Genomic DNA, 18,314 nt, shown 5'->3' with positions numbered 1-18,314 from the left:
ATCCAAATATTTTATATTGAATAGGCTTCGATGATTATCTTTGCTCTAAAATAACTTAGAATGAAATCATCCACATGAAGTGGGAAGTCTTGAAGATTTGATTCCTCGCCATGTTGAAGCACATAACAATAAGAAAACAAAAGTAAATACACAACAAAATAAACACTTATATATAACGATGGAAGACAAATTTAATTACTTGTGGTTAGGCCAAGAAAGTCTAAATAATATATCCTCCGAAAGGTTTGTTGCATGCGATCTTTCAATATATATATCGTGTCAAAGAAATTGAAATTTACAAAAAAAAAATATAAAACTCAACCGATCTACCTATCATGTATACTCGATAAAATTAGTTGTTTATGTAGGATATTACTGGCCGGCACGTGTATTGTAGAAATGAGAGTAGAATTCTGTTATGCGAAAGAGTAATTCTACGTACAATCGACTATATTACTTCTAATGTAACTAATTAAAGCTTTGTAGGTAAGAGGAATTTAAAGATTTTTCACTTTTCCTTTTCAATATAACATGTAAGTGTTCTTCACATGATCCGTTCGCAGAAAGAATTCTTCTTTATATTAGTGTTATTTTCCTAGACCTAGAGATCGAGGATATATATCCTCCATGTCAATTAAGGAGAATTTCCTAAACCTACACACTACTAGTACTTCAAATTTCGGGCTGAATCTCACAAAATGGCTTATTAGGTACGAGTACGTACTCCATCAAAATAATTAGATGGATGCTTTATATCCAGAAGATGGGTGATTAACATCTTTGATCTATGATCACAAATCCCATGACATTCATGAATTAAACATGTCAAAAATAAAAACGAAACTCAATCAAAGGTTAGAAAAATGTATATATATGATGGATAAGAAATGGAACACAAAACCATTAGCCATTTTGTTAAATTAATGTTGAACCTCCTGTTGATCATCCGGTTCCGGTTTAGGGTTTGACCACTTACTTACACGCTTGCTAGCATCATTTGCCTGCAAATCAATGTACATATTCAAAACTTATATATCAAGTTATATATAATATGCAGAGGATCATACAAATTATTTAAAGAAAGTTTTTGTAAGCCTACTTGTTTCTTCCAATCGCTTCGAATTGTTATGATGGCCAATACTAGAGTTTGCATGGCAGTCCCAAATATCATCCCTCCCCAAATACCCTGTTACACCAACTTGCATGAGCATTAATCATATTCTGATAACTTGCTCAAATGGAAAAGGAAAATGTCCACATTTTTAGCTTGCATGAGGAAGATAGATAACATTTGTGTTTCTTTTCCCCTTAAATCAGTCTGTGTTTACACTTATTTTTTTTTTCCTTCTTTCACGATAGTAAAGATGTCGATTGATTAATTGCTTGATTGGTCGATGATGATCATCATCGTCATGATAAAATTTTAACAAATACTTGTCTAATTGTATGCAGAGAGTTCCTGTTCTCGAAGGACCAAGGTGTGGTAGTTAAACGTACCGTGACACCAAAGTCGAAGACCCATCCCATTAGAAATCCAAGAGGAAGTCCAATAATGTAGTAGCACCCAAGATTTATATATGCAACAAATGCTTGCCATCCCGATCCAACAGCCACCCCTATCAATATATAGTGAAGGAAATTATGATTTTGCATATTACGAATATAATAACCTATATCTTCTCATTAACTTAAACTTTAAAAACAAATAAGCTGAGCTCCTTAATCTGAACTTAACTAATCATCACTCGGCCACTCCAATAAAAATATTTCATGTATTGGGCTCACTTATTAAGGAGAAGTTTGACATATCCATAAGGGGGACTGTGAGATAAATTATGAATATAATAACCTAAATCTTCCCAAAGTATGTCATATCTCTAAAATATCTCCAACTAAGTTAGGATTAAGGGGTTAGTAATAGAAACTCACCTGATAAAACCGGTTGAACACTGTTAAGTAGAATTGTGAGCCCTAAGAGATATGACATCTTATCAACTGCTTGGATGACTTCAGCACTAGACGTGAATATGTATGCAACTTTGTCATGGAGTATCAAGATTAGCATGCAGAAAAAGAGTCCAATTGCAAAGGAATAGGAGACAGCCACTATAGTTGCAAATCTTGCTGCTTTGCCATTACCGGCTCCCAGTTCATTAGCCACCCTTACTCTGCGAATTACAAGACAACGATTAAGCTTTGCAATATACGTAGTTCCACTTAACATGATCCTATAGTTAATCAACAATAACGACTGCTTCTACAAATTTCCCTGCACAAGCATAAACGTTTTTGCTTTTTTCACCGCTCGAAAAACTTAAGGAAAAAACCCAAAAGTAGTTGATGATTATTCATTAATTAATAATGCCAGCTCTTAAGAGCTTAAGAGTACTTCACATGGCAATCGGCTCTTGGTGTATCATGTATACTTGACAATGTTGATCAAGCATGTTAGGTGTTATTAATTTAATATAACTTTCTTAATTAAACGCCAGAAAAAACTACTCTCATATTGCCATCCATATGCATAGAGATCGTCTTTTAATTTTCTGACTAATTGGATCATATATCATAGCTGCTAGACCATCGTTATTAATATATGTTACCATGTATGCAACTTTTGAGTTTAGTACCCATATATAGCATTTGAGTACAAGTGAGAAGGGGTGGAAAATGGTACCCAGCACTAGCAAAGAAACCCAAATGGATCATCATCTCCCACCCATTGATGTTTGTGCTGCAGACAGAAGAATTGACAGGAAAAATTATAAAACAACAGGTAGTGTTCACCATCTTTTGCTATCATCATCTAACATGACATCAAATGATCAGATGACTTTTTGTTATTTTTCACTCATTTACCAGTTAATTGATTTCATTTCAAGAAAGAATGATGATTAAAATAATGATGAATGATCTACATATATCATGATGCCATAACAAAGAAAAGATGAAAGAATGACGTTTAAAAAGATGACGAATCTATACGTACAAAACAAGATAGTGGGTAAATTTCATACCAGACTGACAAGGCATCCACAGCAATAGTGGCATTCTTCAAGTACCCAGTCATCAAGACCACTATTGTGTAGTACCAGCTCTCCAAACTGTATATATATAATATCACCAGGCAAAAGACAGACAATCCGATCGAGTATCATCAGATGTAATCAAACAAATGAATTTTGTAGATATGTTCTAAGAAAGATACAAAAAATGAACTTGTAAGTAGTCTTATTGCACAAACACCTCATATTCATCTCCTGGTTATTGTTTTCTGCAGCTTGGTCTAATAGGTCATTTGAGTAATCTTGTACGTTTACAAAATTAACTAAGAAACGACACAAAGTTTTCATTCAAAATGAGTTTGAAATTTTTCCCAAAACAATTTACTATACATTACCATTCATCACTTAAAGAATAGAGGATTTCAATTTTAACAATTGTAATGAATTTCCTCCAACCTAGTCAGGAGAAAATCTTATTTATAAGATGAAAAATTCTACTCATTGCATCAATCACTTATTTTTATTTTTTTATCTTCTATTTATTTTTTCTTTACTGATGTAAGGATGATAAGTAGAAGAACTCTCATAAGATAATGTTTACAATGATTGAGTTTAAGTTTAATTGTAAAATCAATCACTAAGATTTTCATTGATTTTCAAAACAAATTACAAAATTTTCGCTTTTAATACAATATATATATATATATATATATATATATATATATATATATATCCTGGGTTTTAAGAAATTTGCATCTCTTATCAATCTCCCATCAAGTTTTATAATAGAAAAATATATATTGTCACGTGGCCTAGGGTATACGTAGCCTTAACCAATCAAAATATGGCAGTACCTGACTTTTCTATCACCATTTCAGCCGCCCATTAAAATAATAGAAAAACTAGTTTTTAATAAATCCAAAAAATAAACAAATAATTAAAGGTTGAATAAAAATATCAAAAGAAAAATATAAGAACCGAATATATTTTAAAAAAATGAAACTTAAGAAATAAAATTAAAAAAAAAAAAACTTGATAAATAAAAATTAGAAATTTTTTTTCTTAGTACTGAAGTGCTAAAAACTAAACTAAAATTTCTCATCCACCTCAAGAGGGTTGTTAATCTTATTATTTATTTCCTTGCTTCATATTTTAGTTTTTAAGTTCAAATTTTATGATTTTCTAATGTTGTTTTCGTTTTTTATTTTAATCTAGGTTTTTTTTAAATAAAATATTTGGTTCTTTTATTTTTATTTTTATTTTTTATTATTTTTCTTTTTTTTCTATTATTAATTAGATTTTTTTAGTTGTTAGGTTTTTAATAATTTTGTAGTTTAGAAATTATTTTCGTATTTATTTTCTAAATTGGGCAGTTAATGAGGTGATAGAGACACCACGTTGCATTTTTCCTGCTAAAGTGTATTAGGAGTTGAACAGAGGTACTAGAGTTTTGTTTTGCTTTTTGGTCAAAATGAAACGTTGAAAAGTAAAATTCCAAAACGTCATTTAAAACTATGAAAATTCCAATACGGCAATGAGAATGATTAGATTTATAAAAGAATAATATAAAAATAAGTTTATATATTTAGTTACTTCCCTTGAAATATATTAGTTTATAAATTTAATTTTTAATACTTTCTAGAGTTAGCCTTGAGTTAAATTAAGATGAGTTAAATTTTTTATCATGAATAATAATAAGTTAAAATGATGAAATAAATTTTATGAGATTCATCTAAGATGAATTTAGATGTATTTAAATGTTAATATGATTTGAAATATATTTATAGAAAGATGAAAAAGGTTGTAGGTTCCGCGTATAAAAATATATTGAGTTGGAAAAGATTATGAGTCTCATGTGTAAAGAAGTTTTAAGTTGAGATGAGTTTAGTAATTTAAAAGTTGGATGTTTGGACGTTAAATTCAGCTTAAAATTAAATTAAATTGAGTTGATTTCACTTCAATCTAAATTTCAAATGAAATCTTTTAATTTTAAAACGAGAAAGATTATAGTCGCAAAGAGTGATATTTCATATATATAACTTATAAATTGATAGGATTTCATGTGAATAATTAAATCTATTATACTATATCAAATCATGTCAATATATAAATTTATTTCACTAAATATTTCTCTTTTGAAATTACCGCTCATAACATAAAGAAGATAAATAATGATAATACAATTATATAGTTTTAAATAAACAAATTTCGTATAAGTCTTTTGTAAAAAATGAATCTCGTTAATAAAAATTAATTTTTTTTTACATTTTTTTTTAAATAAAATCTATTTTTTCGTAAATACTAATCTTATCTATTGAAGATCGTAAAAATCATTTATGAAAGAAGAGATTTTGTACGGTACCATAGCATAACTCCAGAAGCGACAGAAAGTTTGATGAATTCCCAGAGACCCGAAAAGGCTTGCAGAGAGAATCCTGTCCAACTTAGAGGGCATCCACCGCACGTAACATATCCATACAACGCCACAGCGGAAGCCCACCAAGAGATGTCCAAAGCAACAACCGCACCCACAAGTCCAAAATCCAACACATAAATGAAGAGCCAACTTGTCAACAGATTAACCATTAAAGCCGCAAAAGAAACCCAAGCAATCACAAACGGCTTGACTTGTGACTGCAAGAACCTCTGCAATGGAAACATGAACACAAGCCCTAGCTGCAGCGGTATCAGCACCAGAGCCACCACACCAGCCTCCTCCGCTACCTCGTCCGACTGTCCCAAGAGTTTCAAAATCGGAGTGGCGAAAATGTAAATGGGCAAGAGCAAAATGGAAGTGAGGAAGAGCACAATCCATGATCTTTGCAGGTATATGCCTAGCATATGGTACCTCTTCGCCCCAAAAGCCTGACCACACAGTGTTTCCAACGCGCTCGCCATCCCTAGCTAAATTTCAAACTTTTAGAGCAGAGAAAATTGGCTGTTTTTTCTAAATTTTATCATTTTAATAAACATAATAAGTCACTTAAATTGTGTCACCATATTTCAAGAAGAATGATATCATTACACTTCATAAAGAGAGATACCTTCTAATGTATATTTGAGATTACGATGGATAATATAATTTTTAGCTCAAGGTCTATACTTATATATAGTTGTAGAGTTATTACTTTTTGAGAAAAGTAAGAAGTATGTTAATAAAAGAATAGGCAAAAGCCTCGTTCAGTATAAAGAATGTCCTAACTGCATATGAACGTAAGAAATAAGGAAATTATGAAAATCTTGACCATGAAAATTAACGGCAATGGCCCAGTACAAAGAATTCTAAAAAAGAAAACTTTCAATTTCTCCATCAATTAGTACTTCGTTATTTGTAGAGTTATTACTTAGTTATTTATTATTTGATAATTATATGTCTAAAATATTTTTAAACATGTTACATTTGTTTATAATTAATATAAAAGGATATTTGAAAGTTATAGTATCTACACGTAATAAGATTAAAGGGCAAAATTGTAATTATATGAAAATTAAGTATATTTTCATCTATTAATAGTGTCTTCTAGAATTGAAATTATCTTACGTATTTATCTGAAAAATTATGTTTGAGAAAAAATATTTTAATATATAGCACTCAAATAACTTAATTTTATGGTTAAAAAACTTTTAAATCAATTTAAACATTTCAAAACAATTTAAATACTATTTACGACCCATATAATGCAATCTCAAATATGCCCTCTTAAATCTTTTCATCCCAATCATTATAGTTGATGACGTTGATACATATATTAAAACACTTAAAATATATATATGAATTGGGAATCAGGATGAAAAAATTTAGAGATGCAAAGAGACGGACAGACTAAGAAGTGAATTACCAAGAATCCAAAACTGAAGCCAAGGATGACGTTGAGGCCTATGGAAAGGGCAGCAAACTCAACTTCGCCAAGGTGACCGGCAAAGACTTGAGTGATGACGTTCATGGAGAAGTTTACGACGCGGCTGAAGATGGCAGGGCCAGCAATATACCAAAGCTTCTTTGATTCAATCCATATCCTTGGCCTAATCCCAAGGTCTTTGGCTTCTCCATCATCTTCAGCGCCATGATCATTTGTCGACGATTCCGGTAAGAGTGGATCGCCAAGATACTTATCATCTTCCCCGGTGATACTGCTTCCCATCCAAGCAAACTAGCCTTTCCCTATTTAGCTCAAGAACATAGACAAATATAAAAAGACTAGGCTAGTTTTCCAACTTTTTCTTGGAAAAAATGATTTGGAAAATAGTGCTTGAATGAAGAGAGATCAGCAAGTGAAGATACCGACATTTTACTATATTAAATTTAGAGGTATTTTGAAATTTCGGACAAGACAATCTGTGTGGGACCTAGGTGGTAGACTACACTGTGCAGCACTGAAAAAGGTTTTAGTCCTTTTGCACGCAGTAAAATAATAAGAATTGCTGCGAGTATTTATAATTTTATTTATATTATTTATTTTGTTAATTTTTTATTTTTATTTTTTGAAATCTAAATATCATGAAAAGCTAATTAAGATGTATATGTGGATGAATTTTTTTTTTTTTAAAGGTTTGGAAATCATTAACAGAGATGAGGTAGATAATATGGAAAAATTTAGTTATAAACACAATTGTATATTAATATGTATACTAATCTAATGTGATTGGTCAAAAAGTAGATTTTATTCAAAATAATATTAATTTAAATTTTAAATATAATAAAATCAGTATTAATATATAAATTAATACGTGATTTTTTTTATACGTAGCAAAACTCTTACATCAATATTTGCACAAATGTAAGCTCATTCTGAATTGGGATTTTGCTATAGTAGTTTTTAAAAGGAACTCTCAGGTGATTGTAAAGATCACAAACAACAATGAAGAAATCAGCACAGAGTATGGCTGGTTCTCTAGTATATGATAATCGATGCATGCTGAAAGAAAAACTTGGCTAGAAAGTGATTTTCATCTTCAAAGAAACGAATATAAGAGCTCATCTACTTGCAAAAATGGCATTATTACAAACAGAAGAATGGATATAGTTAGAAGAAGGGCCTATGCAGATTATGAATATTGTTACCAAGGATAAATATCGTAATGATTGAGGTTTAATTTTGATATTACAATAAAACTTATTGATGGTTCTTGATTAAAAATAATAATAATAACTGATATATGAATAAATAATCTTTTTATAAGTACATTTAGTATTTTTTTAAAATAATTTAATTCTACGTGGAAAGCACATTTCTTTATGTTATTTATAACTCAGTATTTAATTTACAAGATGTCTGCAATTAAATTTCATTTGTTAATCAAGTTTTGTCACGTCAATAGTCATTCTAAGAAAATTGTTTATTTACAACCAGTTAATTTTAACGAAATTATTATTTCTAGCTAAAATTAGTAGCAAATAATTTTTTAATTATAATAAATTAGTCACAAAAACTCGATTTTCTTGTAATGAGTATGAAATATATGCTTTACATACCGACTTACAAATAAAAATTTTCAAAATTTTTAAATAGAACAGAATTTATTTTAAAGAGTATTCGTTTTTATAATGGGTTTCACTTATTTTTTAATGATTTATACCAAACTTATATCTAATATTAGCACTAAATATAGAACATCCAAGAGGCAGTCATTTATTATTAATCTTTATATTCAAAATCGTATAATCATTCATATATTACTGTAAATAAATCATGCACATATTAGCAAACTTTACAACATAAATTATGTTTAAAAAAGGAAATTGAGTTGAAAGGTAACGTTTCAGAAAAAGAAGCCTGTATGAGCTGCGATGACAGATTGAAAGCTACCCAGAATTCCCCCTATTTTTGTACCTTGTCTTTCTTTTTGCCCTTTTCCTGGGTTAAGTTCTTTTTGTTCTAAAAATAAATAATATTAAATATGAAAAAGCAGGCCACAGCTGGCTACTTAAAGCCATTGCGTGCCCACTTATATTGACGACCTGACAAGAATTAATAAATATTTGATTGAATAATTTAAACAAAAATAGACCGGCAGCTTTCGTGACGTGAGTTTGTTTAATTTTAAATCAAGTCTCTATTTAAATATTTAAATTTTTAAATAATTAAATTTATTTTAATTTAAAATTTCTTTATACGTATAATCGATAATATTTTTTAATTTAATATTTTTTTACACGTGAGATTTATAATATTTTTTAATTTTTTATAAATATAATCAAACTCATTTTAACATTAAACTACATTTTAACTCATTTTAGATAAACTCTAAAAAATTCACTTTATCATCTCAACTTATTACTATACATAATAAAGAATTCAACTCATCTCAACTCAACTTAACATCCAAACAAAATTTTAAGAACGTATAACATTTGAAATTTTTAAAATTTCTCATAATTTTATTATTAAACATCACTCAAATATAAAATAATTTTCAATTACAAATCTTAATCAATTTTTTTATCTAGTTATTATCCAAATATAAAAATCAATCCAAATTTTACAAATTTTAAAATAAAACACAAATATTAATAAAAGTTTATAATATTTTTTATTCATTTTTTTCTCTTATTGTTTAAAATTTTAATTAAATTTAATTTAAATTATTTTATTACCATTTCTGAAAAACTATACGAGCCCTTATCCTGAAATATATGTTTGGACAAGAATTTGTACTTTGCAAAGTCTTATCTTGCCACGTACGAGTGCTTCCAGGATTAAATATATCCTTCGGCCTGTTGTGATTGCGTCTTGAAATTAATGGAACCATATAAAACAAATTTTGCAGACTTTTGGCAGCTCTTAGTAGAGTGTGAATTGGACACTATTGGACATTATTAAGTCATGGTGGCTGCAGCTTGGTCACAATGAATTAGGTTTGGACTAACAACTTGACATATAACGCAGTTGAGGTGACAAAAGTACGACATTTTGAGTTTTGAGTGGACATAAATGAAATGTTGGTTGTTTTTAGATCTATCTGCCTAGCCATAAGAGTGTGGCCTGAAAATTACTTTAAAAAAATGTTATAGCTCTAAAAAAATTTAATAAAAAGACATCTATATATTAATATATTGATTTTATTTATACATCAGATCTATTTTATAATAAAAATAATTTTTATTTTAATAATTTATATTAATTGTTTATCAATCTGTACATCAAAACAACCTAAATGATAAAAAACAAAACATCTTTATCTAAACAGATATCAAAAATAAATTTCACAAAATTCATAAAATCTCTCACAAAAATCTTCAAAGTATAAAAATATCACTAAAAAAAAAAAAAAATCATCTTACTCGATCGGGTCTCGGGGCAGTTTATTTTTGTGTGGAGGTGGAGCAAAGACTGGAGATGTGGTGGTGCAGGCAGATCTAAGCTGTTTCGTGTGGGAGTAAACAACTCGTTCTGCGGCGAAGGATCTTCGATGGATACACTGATGTGAAGACAACATGCAACAAATGGTTCTGCGCAATTTTAGGGCAGAGTTGAATTGTTATTGCATGGTTGCTCTGCAAGTCACTACGACAATTTTCTTACGTGCTGTCGGGGTTTTGGACCACTCAGAGAAGCCAAGCCCTACAAGGCGGCCTAGCTCCCAAAATAAACTTGGACTTTTCTTCCATCTCGATCTGTCGTTATCAGTAATAAGCATTTTTCTTTAAACAGCAATATTATATTCGAATAAGTTTAGTCCATTTATTGAAAAATTAATTTATTTTATATAAATCTTGAGTTTATTTTTTTTTTAAGAATGTGAAATTTACATATTTTATAACTTTAAATATCATTTCTACTCTTCAAAAACTTTGCAATTGAAAGATAATTAATTATATTCAAACTAATAATAAAACTAATTTAAAATATTATAATTAATAATATTCTTGCCAAAAGCTACTAAAGCTGAGTTTGAGGTTAGACTTGGGCAGCTTGGACAACTTCCTCAAAGCTAGTACTTGCTATAAGCTCGAGTTCTTTCTTAATTTTTTCTTTTTTTGGCAGATATTGATATTATTGCCAGAAAATGTTGGTACCAGTTTAGGGAATACTCTGTACAATCTCACAATTCCTTTCCAAGAATAAAAACAAAAATAAAAAACCCACTAAAAGAAAACTCACTTTTCTACCTTGGATTCCACTTGAAATTTTTTGAAATAGCCAAAAGTTTAAGAGAAATGATGTTTGCTTGGCGGAAAATAGTAATGATAAATATAAGTTTTAAATAAACAAATTTTATACAGATCTTTTGTGAAAGAGTACTGCTACATTTATAAATAAATTATACAAAATAATATCATAAATCCGGTATAGACCTTTTAAAAAAATAAGTTTCACTAAAATATAAAAGAGTTTTCTTACACTTTTTAATGTGAGGTTCATTTCTTTTACAAAGAAATTATACTGTGCTTATTTATTAGAGGTTGTACACATCATTTATCGGAGGAAAATACCAAATGATGCACGAAGATAAACAATGTTGATACTGTTTAAGCACCGTTCATTAACATTTAACAAAAATTATTCATGTTTATGCTTGATTTGGTGTTATCTCTTGTGCGTGCACCAGTACACAAATAATTGCAATGCAAATGATTGTTTGTGTGAACTAGGCCTATGCGAAATACCCGCTAGGCCGCTCAACCCGCGCAATTCGGTTGGGTTGAACCCATTAAAATCAGATTGGGTAAATGTCGGTTTCAACAACCCTCCAATCCAACTAATATCGAGCGACATTTAAACTTGACTGAAAATCTGAAAAAGCGAGGCCCCTCTCTCGTTTCTCGCTTCTATTACTCTCTGATGGGTCTATCTAAATTTTTTTTTGTTCAATCGATCTGGATATAGCAAATAGCTCTGTTGAAGGAGGAGGATCCTCTCCAATTTTCCTTCCATTTCTTTTCTATTTTCTCCTTTTCCCTAGTTTCTTTTCTCGGTAGCCAAAAGGATAAAAAATAACAACAACAACGAGTAATAAAAATTGATTTTTAAAATGACAAAACCTGCTCAATTAAGCGGTGGACAGGGCTGCCATTGGAGGTGAGATTGGAGGTGTCTCTATAAGTGTTCCGAAACATCCACAGGAGATCGTAGGTGAACGTGCTCGGCATCTCATACAAGTAAACCCTAATCGGCATTTCAGCGGGGAAGTACTGGTCTCCCCACAACCTCTTGCTCTCTATCCTATGCATCAATTCGTCGAGGTCTCTAATGACGTCGTCAATCGAAATGACCCCGCGGGTTGGAGGAGGAGATTTGGGGGACCAGTGGAGGAGGAAGTGCTCCAACGAAGCGACAAAGGAGGTCTCGAGTTTCTGGGTCTGGTGATAGAGAGTGGAGCGACCGGCTCCATGGGATGGGGAGAAGTGGAAGTAGAGGATGGAGAGAGCAAGGAGAGAGAGAATTAACAAAAATCGAAGCCATTGCCGTGGGAAACGAGGTATTTGTTGACCCAAATAACACGACCAAGTTCCTTGTACCCGCCATGAAAAACATCCATGCCTCTCTTGCCAAGTGCAACCTTGATTCTGCTATCAAAGTCTCATCCCTTGTAGCTCTCACTGCCCTCCAAACTTCATATCCAGCTTCGGCTGGGTCTTTCAAGCTCGAGCTAGTTGAATCCGTCATCAAGCCCATGCTTGATCTTCTGCGTCAAACCGGCTCATATTGCACAGTACGAACTTGCTTGGGTTTTCTCATATCTCAGTTGTAGGAAAAGACGCAAGTAGGTAGGATTAAGATAAAAGATTGAGTTTTGGAACTCTGCAACGTATCGAAAGCAGAGTAAAGAACAGGTTCGACCTGACCCGTAATTTTTGGGTCGGGTCGAGCCGCATCTATGAGCCTTTCCCTGTGTGTCGGGTCAGGTTGGACCAAATCTGGGCGGATCAAGTTGCTGTGCAGGCCTGGTATAAATGACAAAGATGCGAACAAAAGGCAAAGTTGTGGTAGAGGGAATGAAAGACAACTTTGAAATCGTAAGATAGTGTATTCCGATTGTTTGCTATTATTGAACGATAAAGTTAAGTTGTCTCGCAGATATCTTTTAAAGAAATTCTATAAAGCAAGCAGGTCATTAAGCACGAATTGTACACTCTCATATCGTCATATTCTACCTTCAATTAGATTGAATCTTTTGTTTTCTTTCATTATTTTATCAAAGATTACCCTCTTTTATGATTCTTCATTTATTACTTCTTGATGGAGAGCATGCGATAGATTCCTCATTTTTTTTAAGGACTTACATTGCTTTCTATGAGTGTTTAAAAATTTCTTTTCCAATTGATGAAAATTCTAGGACTTTTTGTAAAAAGTTTATCCAAGAGAGATTTGACTGCAAGCTCCAAGGAAATTTCTCAAGGTCAATTTCGGGGCTAATAAAAACCAATTTCTTAACCATTTTTATTGATAAAAACTAACAGCAAACTGATGCTTCAAAGCTCATCTTAGATCCATCTTAGTTTTGCAAAATTACCAAAAGAAATCTAAAAAACACTATCCTCAAAAATAGCACAATCAAATTTTTAGGTTTAACCTACCAAATCTGCCAAAGCCTAACAATACAATAACTTCAGATGCATTTAACCATTCTTTCACTACTTAAGGAATACACTGTACGCTCAATCAATTCTAAAAACAAGTTCCACTTAAATACAAATTAAAACCAATCTCTTTGAATAATTCCAAGTTAGAGGCAAATCTCCACTAGGCACCTTCCCTTGGGCGATGAGCAAATTTATGAATGTTCCCAATATTCACCTTCATTCAGACGATAGCTGATGGGCTGCTCAGTTCTGTGGGAGGAGGGCAATGCAAATGAAAATTGACTCTCGTGTGCTTGAGGAAGGCGAATGATTATGAACTTTTTTTTTTTTACAATTTTATTTTATTTTTCTTTAACTTAACTTATCCACGTGTTCATTTTGTGCACTATTTAAGTAATAGAGAAAACAGTACTGATGAGTAGAGAGAGAAAATTGCACATGGAAGTTTCTGAAATGAAGAGAGGAATCGTGCTCTGCAATTCATTCCTGGAAGATGTACAGTGCTGCTACTTTATACACGGTTTTCTAATAGAATAAGATTCTTCCTAAATTATAATACAACTCATCTAGAAGATATTACCAAGAATAAAAATAATAAGAGCAAAATAAAATAAATACAAATGATTTATCCTTTATCTAAATAGACTAAGGCATCTAGGCGACTTGTAGAAGCTGGAGGAGGAGAGTATGTGGCAGCTTGATCATGGGCTTTGCTATCTTGAGGCTGGGCTTGTGTAGATGGATTTTGGGCCTCATGTTCATTGTCTAATAGCCCCCCACAAGATGGAGAGTAGAGATTTACTACTCCCATCTTGGATAGGTGCAGCTGTAGTAGATGGGCAGGCAATGCTTTGGTGAAGATGTCTGCCAATTGAGCTTGTGAGAGAACATGAGAGGTGATGATACTACATTCTTGAATTTTATCTCGGACGAGGTGGCAATCCAACTCGATGTGTTTGGTTTTTTCGTGAAAAGCTGGGTTTGCGGCGATGTGTAAGGCCGCTTGACTGTCACAATAGAGCATGGCACTTTGTGGATGTGAAACCTGCAAGTCAGTAAGTAAGAATCTGATCCAAGTAAGTTCAGAGCATGTGGATGCCATGAAACGATACTCGGCTTCAGCAGAAGAGCGAGAGACCACTATTTGTTTCTTTGACTTCCAAGAAACAAGACATTTTTCAAGAAAAATGCAATAACATGTGACTGATCGACGTGTGTCGAGGCATGATGACCAATCTGAATCACAATAGGCAATTAGCTGTAACTGAGATGTAGAGGGCAGTAAAATGCCCTGACCAGGTGCAGTCTTGAGATATCTGAGAAGTTTGTAAGCTGTGACCAGATGTGAAGATGTGGGGTGGTCCATGAATGTGCTCAAAAGCTGGACAGTGTAGCTGATATTGGGTCTTGTGATTGCGAGATACAATAGTCGTCTAACTAGTCTTCTATAAGTGCTGGGGTCTGAAAGGGGCTGCCTCGAATCCTTACTCAACTTGAAATTTTGTTCAAGGGGCAACTTAAGTGGCTTACATCCAAGGGAACCAGAATCTAAAAGTATGTCTAATGCATACTTTTTTTGACATAAATGTATTCCTTTAAAGGATCTTGCAACCTCTAAACCAAGAAAGTAACAAGAAAGTAACGCGAGCAACCAAGGTCTTTTATCTTGAAATGAGTGTGCAGAAAAATTTTGAGAGAAGTAATGGACTGTGAACAGTTACTAGCCACAATGATGTCATCAACATACATTAACAAAGCAGTGAAAAAGGTGACATCTGCTTTAGTGAAGAGACTATAGTCGGCTTTAGATTGCTTGAACCCAAAAGCAATGAGAGCAGAAGAAAACTTGGAGTGCCATTGTCTTGAAGCTTGTTTAAGGCCATAGAGGCTCTTAACTAACTTGCACACTTGGTGGGGTTCTCCTTTAGTGTAACCCAGTGGTTTTCTTATGTAAATTTCCTCATCTAAATCACCATGTAGAAAAGCATTATGTACATCAAATTGATGTAAGGACCAGCCTTGTATTGCTGCCACAGATAAGAGAACCCGAACAGTTACTAGTTTAGCAACCGAAGAGAAGGTTTCTATGTAGTCTATACCTTCTTGTTGCGTAAAACCTTTAGCAACAAGTCTGGCTTTTAGCCTCTCAATGGACCCATTGGAGTTAAATTTAATTTTGTAGACATACTTGCAATCAATGGCTTTTTTTCCAGGAGGTAAATCAGTGAGGATCCAAGTGTGGTTTTGTTCTAAGGCATTTAATTCAGTTTCCATAGCTTGGCACCAACCAGGATGCTTCATGGCTTGCTTATAGGTGGCTGGTTTAGATATAGTGGAAATGGATGCTGAGAAAGCACTAAAAGATGGAGTAAATTTCTGATAAGATAGATAATGAGTAAGAGGGTGAGAAGTACCTGTGAGTTCTGTGCAAGACTTGGACAAAGATTGAGCTGGTTCATGAAGGGAGGCCTGCTTGCAGTGGAATTCTTGCAAGTATTGAGGTGCTCTCCTGAGTCTAGTGGATCGGCGAGGTGGTGGGGTAGGAGGAGAACCAGAAATTGAAGGTATAGGAGACGGGGGGTCTGGTTGAGAGGGTAAATCAAATTGTGAAATGGGTGAGGGGGAGGCATCTGGAGGTGCGTGTAAAGAATGATCAAAAAGAGGAGTGGAGGCTGGAAAATCTAGGGAGTCGGGTAAAGATTTAGTAAAAGCCAGAGGTGAATGGTTAGTGGAGGAAGAAGTAAGGGAGGGAATTGTATGGAAATGAAATATTGATTCATGAAATATGACGTCCCTAGAGATGAAAGTAGTTCTTGATTCAAGATCAAGGAGTTTGTATCCCTTAATATCAAAGGGATACCCAAGAAAAATACATATGCGATCACGAGGATCAAACTTTTTCCTACCTTGAGAGAGGGTAGAAGCAAAGCATAATGAGCCAAAAATTTTCAGATGAGCATAAGTTGGTTTAGAATTGAATAAAAGCTTATATGGTGTTTTATTTTGAAGAAGAGGGCTCGGGGTCCTATTTATTAAATAGGTGGCTGTTAAAACACAGTCATTCCAATATTCAATTGGAAGACCAATTAGAAATTTTAAAGCTCGAGCCATATTTAACAATTGTTGATGTTTTTGTTCTACAATCCCATTTTGTTGGGAGGTGGCAACACAACTTTTCTGATGAATGATGCATTTGTTGTTGAAAAAATCAGTCATTTGAAATTCCCCCTCATTGTCACTTCTTAAAATTTTGATTTTAAGATTGAATTGAGTCTTAATGAGATTATAGAAAGATTCAATGCATTTTCTAGTTTCAGATTTACTATGAAGGAAAAGATAGGTGACCTAGGCGACAATGCCAAAGGTCGGTAACACCAACATTGTTCAAAACAGAAGCTGAAATAGTGAAAGGGGGTGTTGAAAACTGTGAAAGTGTTGTGGCGAGACTTGAAGGAGAAATTTCAGTTTGTAGCAAGTGGTAAAGGCCATCCCTCACTTCACCCTTCCCAATCGTTGTCCAAGAGAGAAGGTCCTGAATAAAACATAAATCAGAAAAGAAAATGATGCAGCAAGTGAGTGAAGTAGCAAGTTTCTTAGCTGAAAGGAGATTAAAGGTGAAGGATGGAACACATAGAACATCGATGAGGCAAATGGAAGCTGTGAGCTGCACATTACCGATGTGTGAGACAGGTACTTCAGCCCCATTTGGTAGTTTTACAGTGTGAGAGATAAGTGATGTGGTAGAAGTGAACAAGGAGGGGCAACAAACCATGTGGTCTGTTGCGCCCGTGTCAATAATCCAAGGAAAAGTGTTGGATTGTAATGCATGGTGTGTGTGTGTGGATAATGAAAGTGATATACCAACAAAGTTGGAATGAGGGGAAGGCAACTTGGACTGAATCTGATTAGCAGAGTGCTGACCAGCAATGGAAGCCTCTCTTGGCTGAAACAAAGTCATTAGTTGCTGAAATTGTGCCTTAGTTAAACCCACTTTGTCGTCACTGGTCTCCTCAAGTTGTGATGGATAAGATATGAAGGATTGGGTAGCTAAAACCGTGGGGTTAGAAGCTTTGTTGAAAAATTTGTGACCCGGAGGATAACCGTGCAATTTGTAGCATTTATCTACTGTATGGCCGGATAAATGGCAATGAGTACAGAGAGGGGCCTCGGCATTACCAGCCTTGAAACATGTATCAAGGGTATGGCCAGTGATTTTGCAGTGAGTGCAAAATGGTCTCTCTCTTTTGGTGAGGCCGTATTTGTGATGAAAATTTCTGAGGGGAAAAGGGTTTTTTAATGGCAAGAGCCATTGAGTCAGGGGATGGGGCATGATGGGTAAGTTGATGTTGGCGCTCTTGTTGTTGGATTAATGAAAAAACCTTAGTGACAGGGGGTATGGGATCTAACAACATTATCTGGTCTCGTACGTTAGAGTAAATATCATTCAAACCCATCAAAAACTGAAAAACACAGTCATGTTGATAATGATCCAATAAGGTTTTGAGTTTGCCATAATAAACACTTACAGATTCGTATTCTTGAAGAAGACTGGCAAGGTTGTTCTTGAGTTGAAAGATACAGGGTCCATTCTGGTGTGAGAAACGGTCATGGAGGTCGAGCCATATGTCCCGTGCATCATCGACGAAGACCACGCTGGACTTGATAGAGGAGTTGATGGAGTTTTGAAGCCAAGAAACTACCATATCGTTGCAATGCTCCCAAGGTTCAAGTAAGGGGTCAGCTGGGTTAGATAGGCGTGGGATATCACCGGTAACAAAACCCAT

General features: G+C 33.4%; 2 protein-coding genes across 3 annotated transcripts; one reads left to right on the top strand and one right to left on the bottom strand.

Annotated features, from left to right (window-relative positions):
* Positions 1-677: 677 nt before the first annotated feature.
* LOC122299619 (protein DETOXIFICATION 27-like) lies at positions 678-7,282 on the bottom strand. 2 transcript variants are annotated; one of them, XM_043110005.1, is made up of 8 exons: positions 6,845-7,280; positions 5,368-5,909; positions 3,018-3,104; positions 2,678-2,734; positions 1,930-2,168; positions 1,498-1,616; positions 1,100-1,186; positions 678-1,001 (listed from the first exon to the last, which is right to left on the bottom strand). In XM_043110005.1, exons 1-8 carry the CDS (start codon positions 7,145-7,147, stop codon positions 921-923), a joined length of 1,515 nt encoding a protein of 504 aa, XP_042965939.1. In that variant the 5' UTR covers positions 7,148-7,280; the 3' UTR covers positions 678-920. The 2 variants fall into 2 exon arrangements, with proteins under 2 accessions (XP_042965939.1, XP_042965941.1); XM_043110007.1 differs by lacking the exon at positions 3,018-3,104 and having other exon boundaries at positions 6,845-7,282.
* A 5,059-nt stretch (positions 7,283-12,341) lies between these two features.
* On the top strand, positions 12,342-12,698 carry LOC122298722 (glucan endo-1,3-beta-glucosidase 12-like). Its single transcript, XM_043108589.1, has one exon. The coding sequence runs from the start codon at positions 12,342-12,344 to the stop codon at positions 12,696-12,698; it is 357 nt and encodes a 118-aa protein (XP_042964523.1).
* The last annotated feature ends 5,616 nt before the right edge of the window (positions 12,699-18,314 follow it).

The sequence above is a fragment of the Carya illinoinensis genome, chromosome 16 (genome assembly GCF_018687715.1).
Source record: "Carya illinoinensis cultivar Pawnee chromosome 16, C.illinoinensisPawnee_v1, whole genome shotgun sequence".
Taxonomy (NCBI): Eukaryota; Viridiplantae; Streptophyta; class Magnoliopsida; order Fagales; family Juglandaceae; genus Carya; species Carya illinoinensis.
The sequence above is the reverse complement of the archived record's forward strand: the minus strand, read 5'-3'. Positions and strand labels throughout refer to the sequence as shown.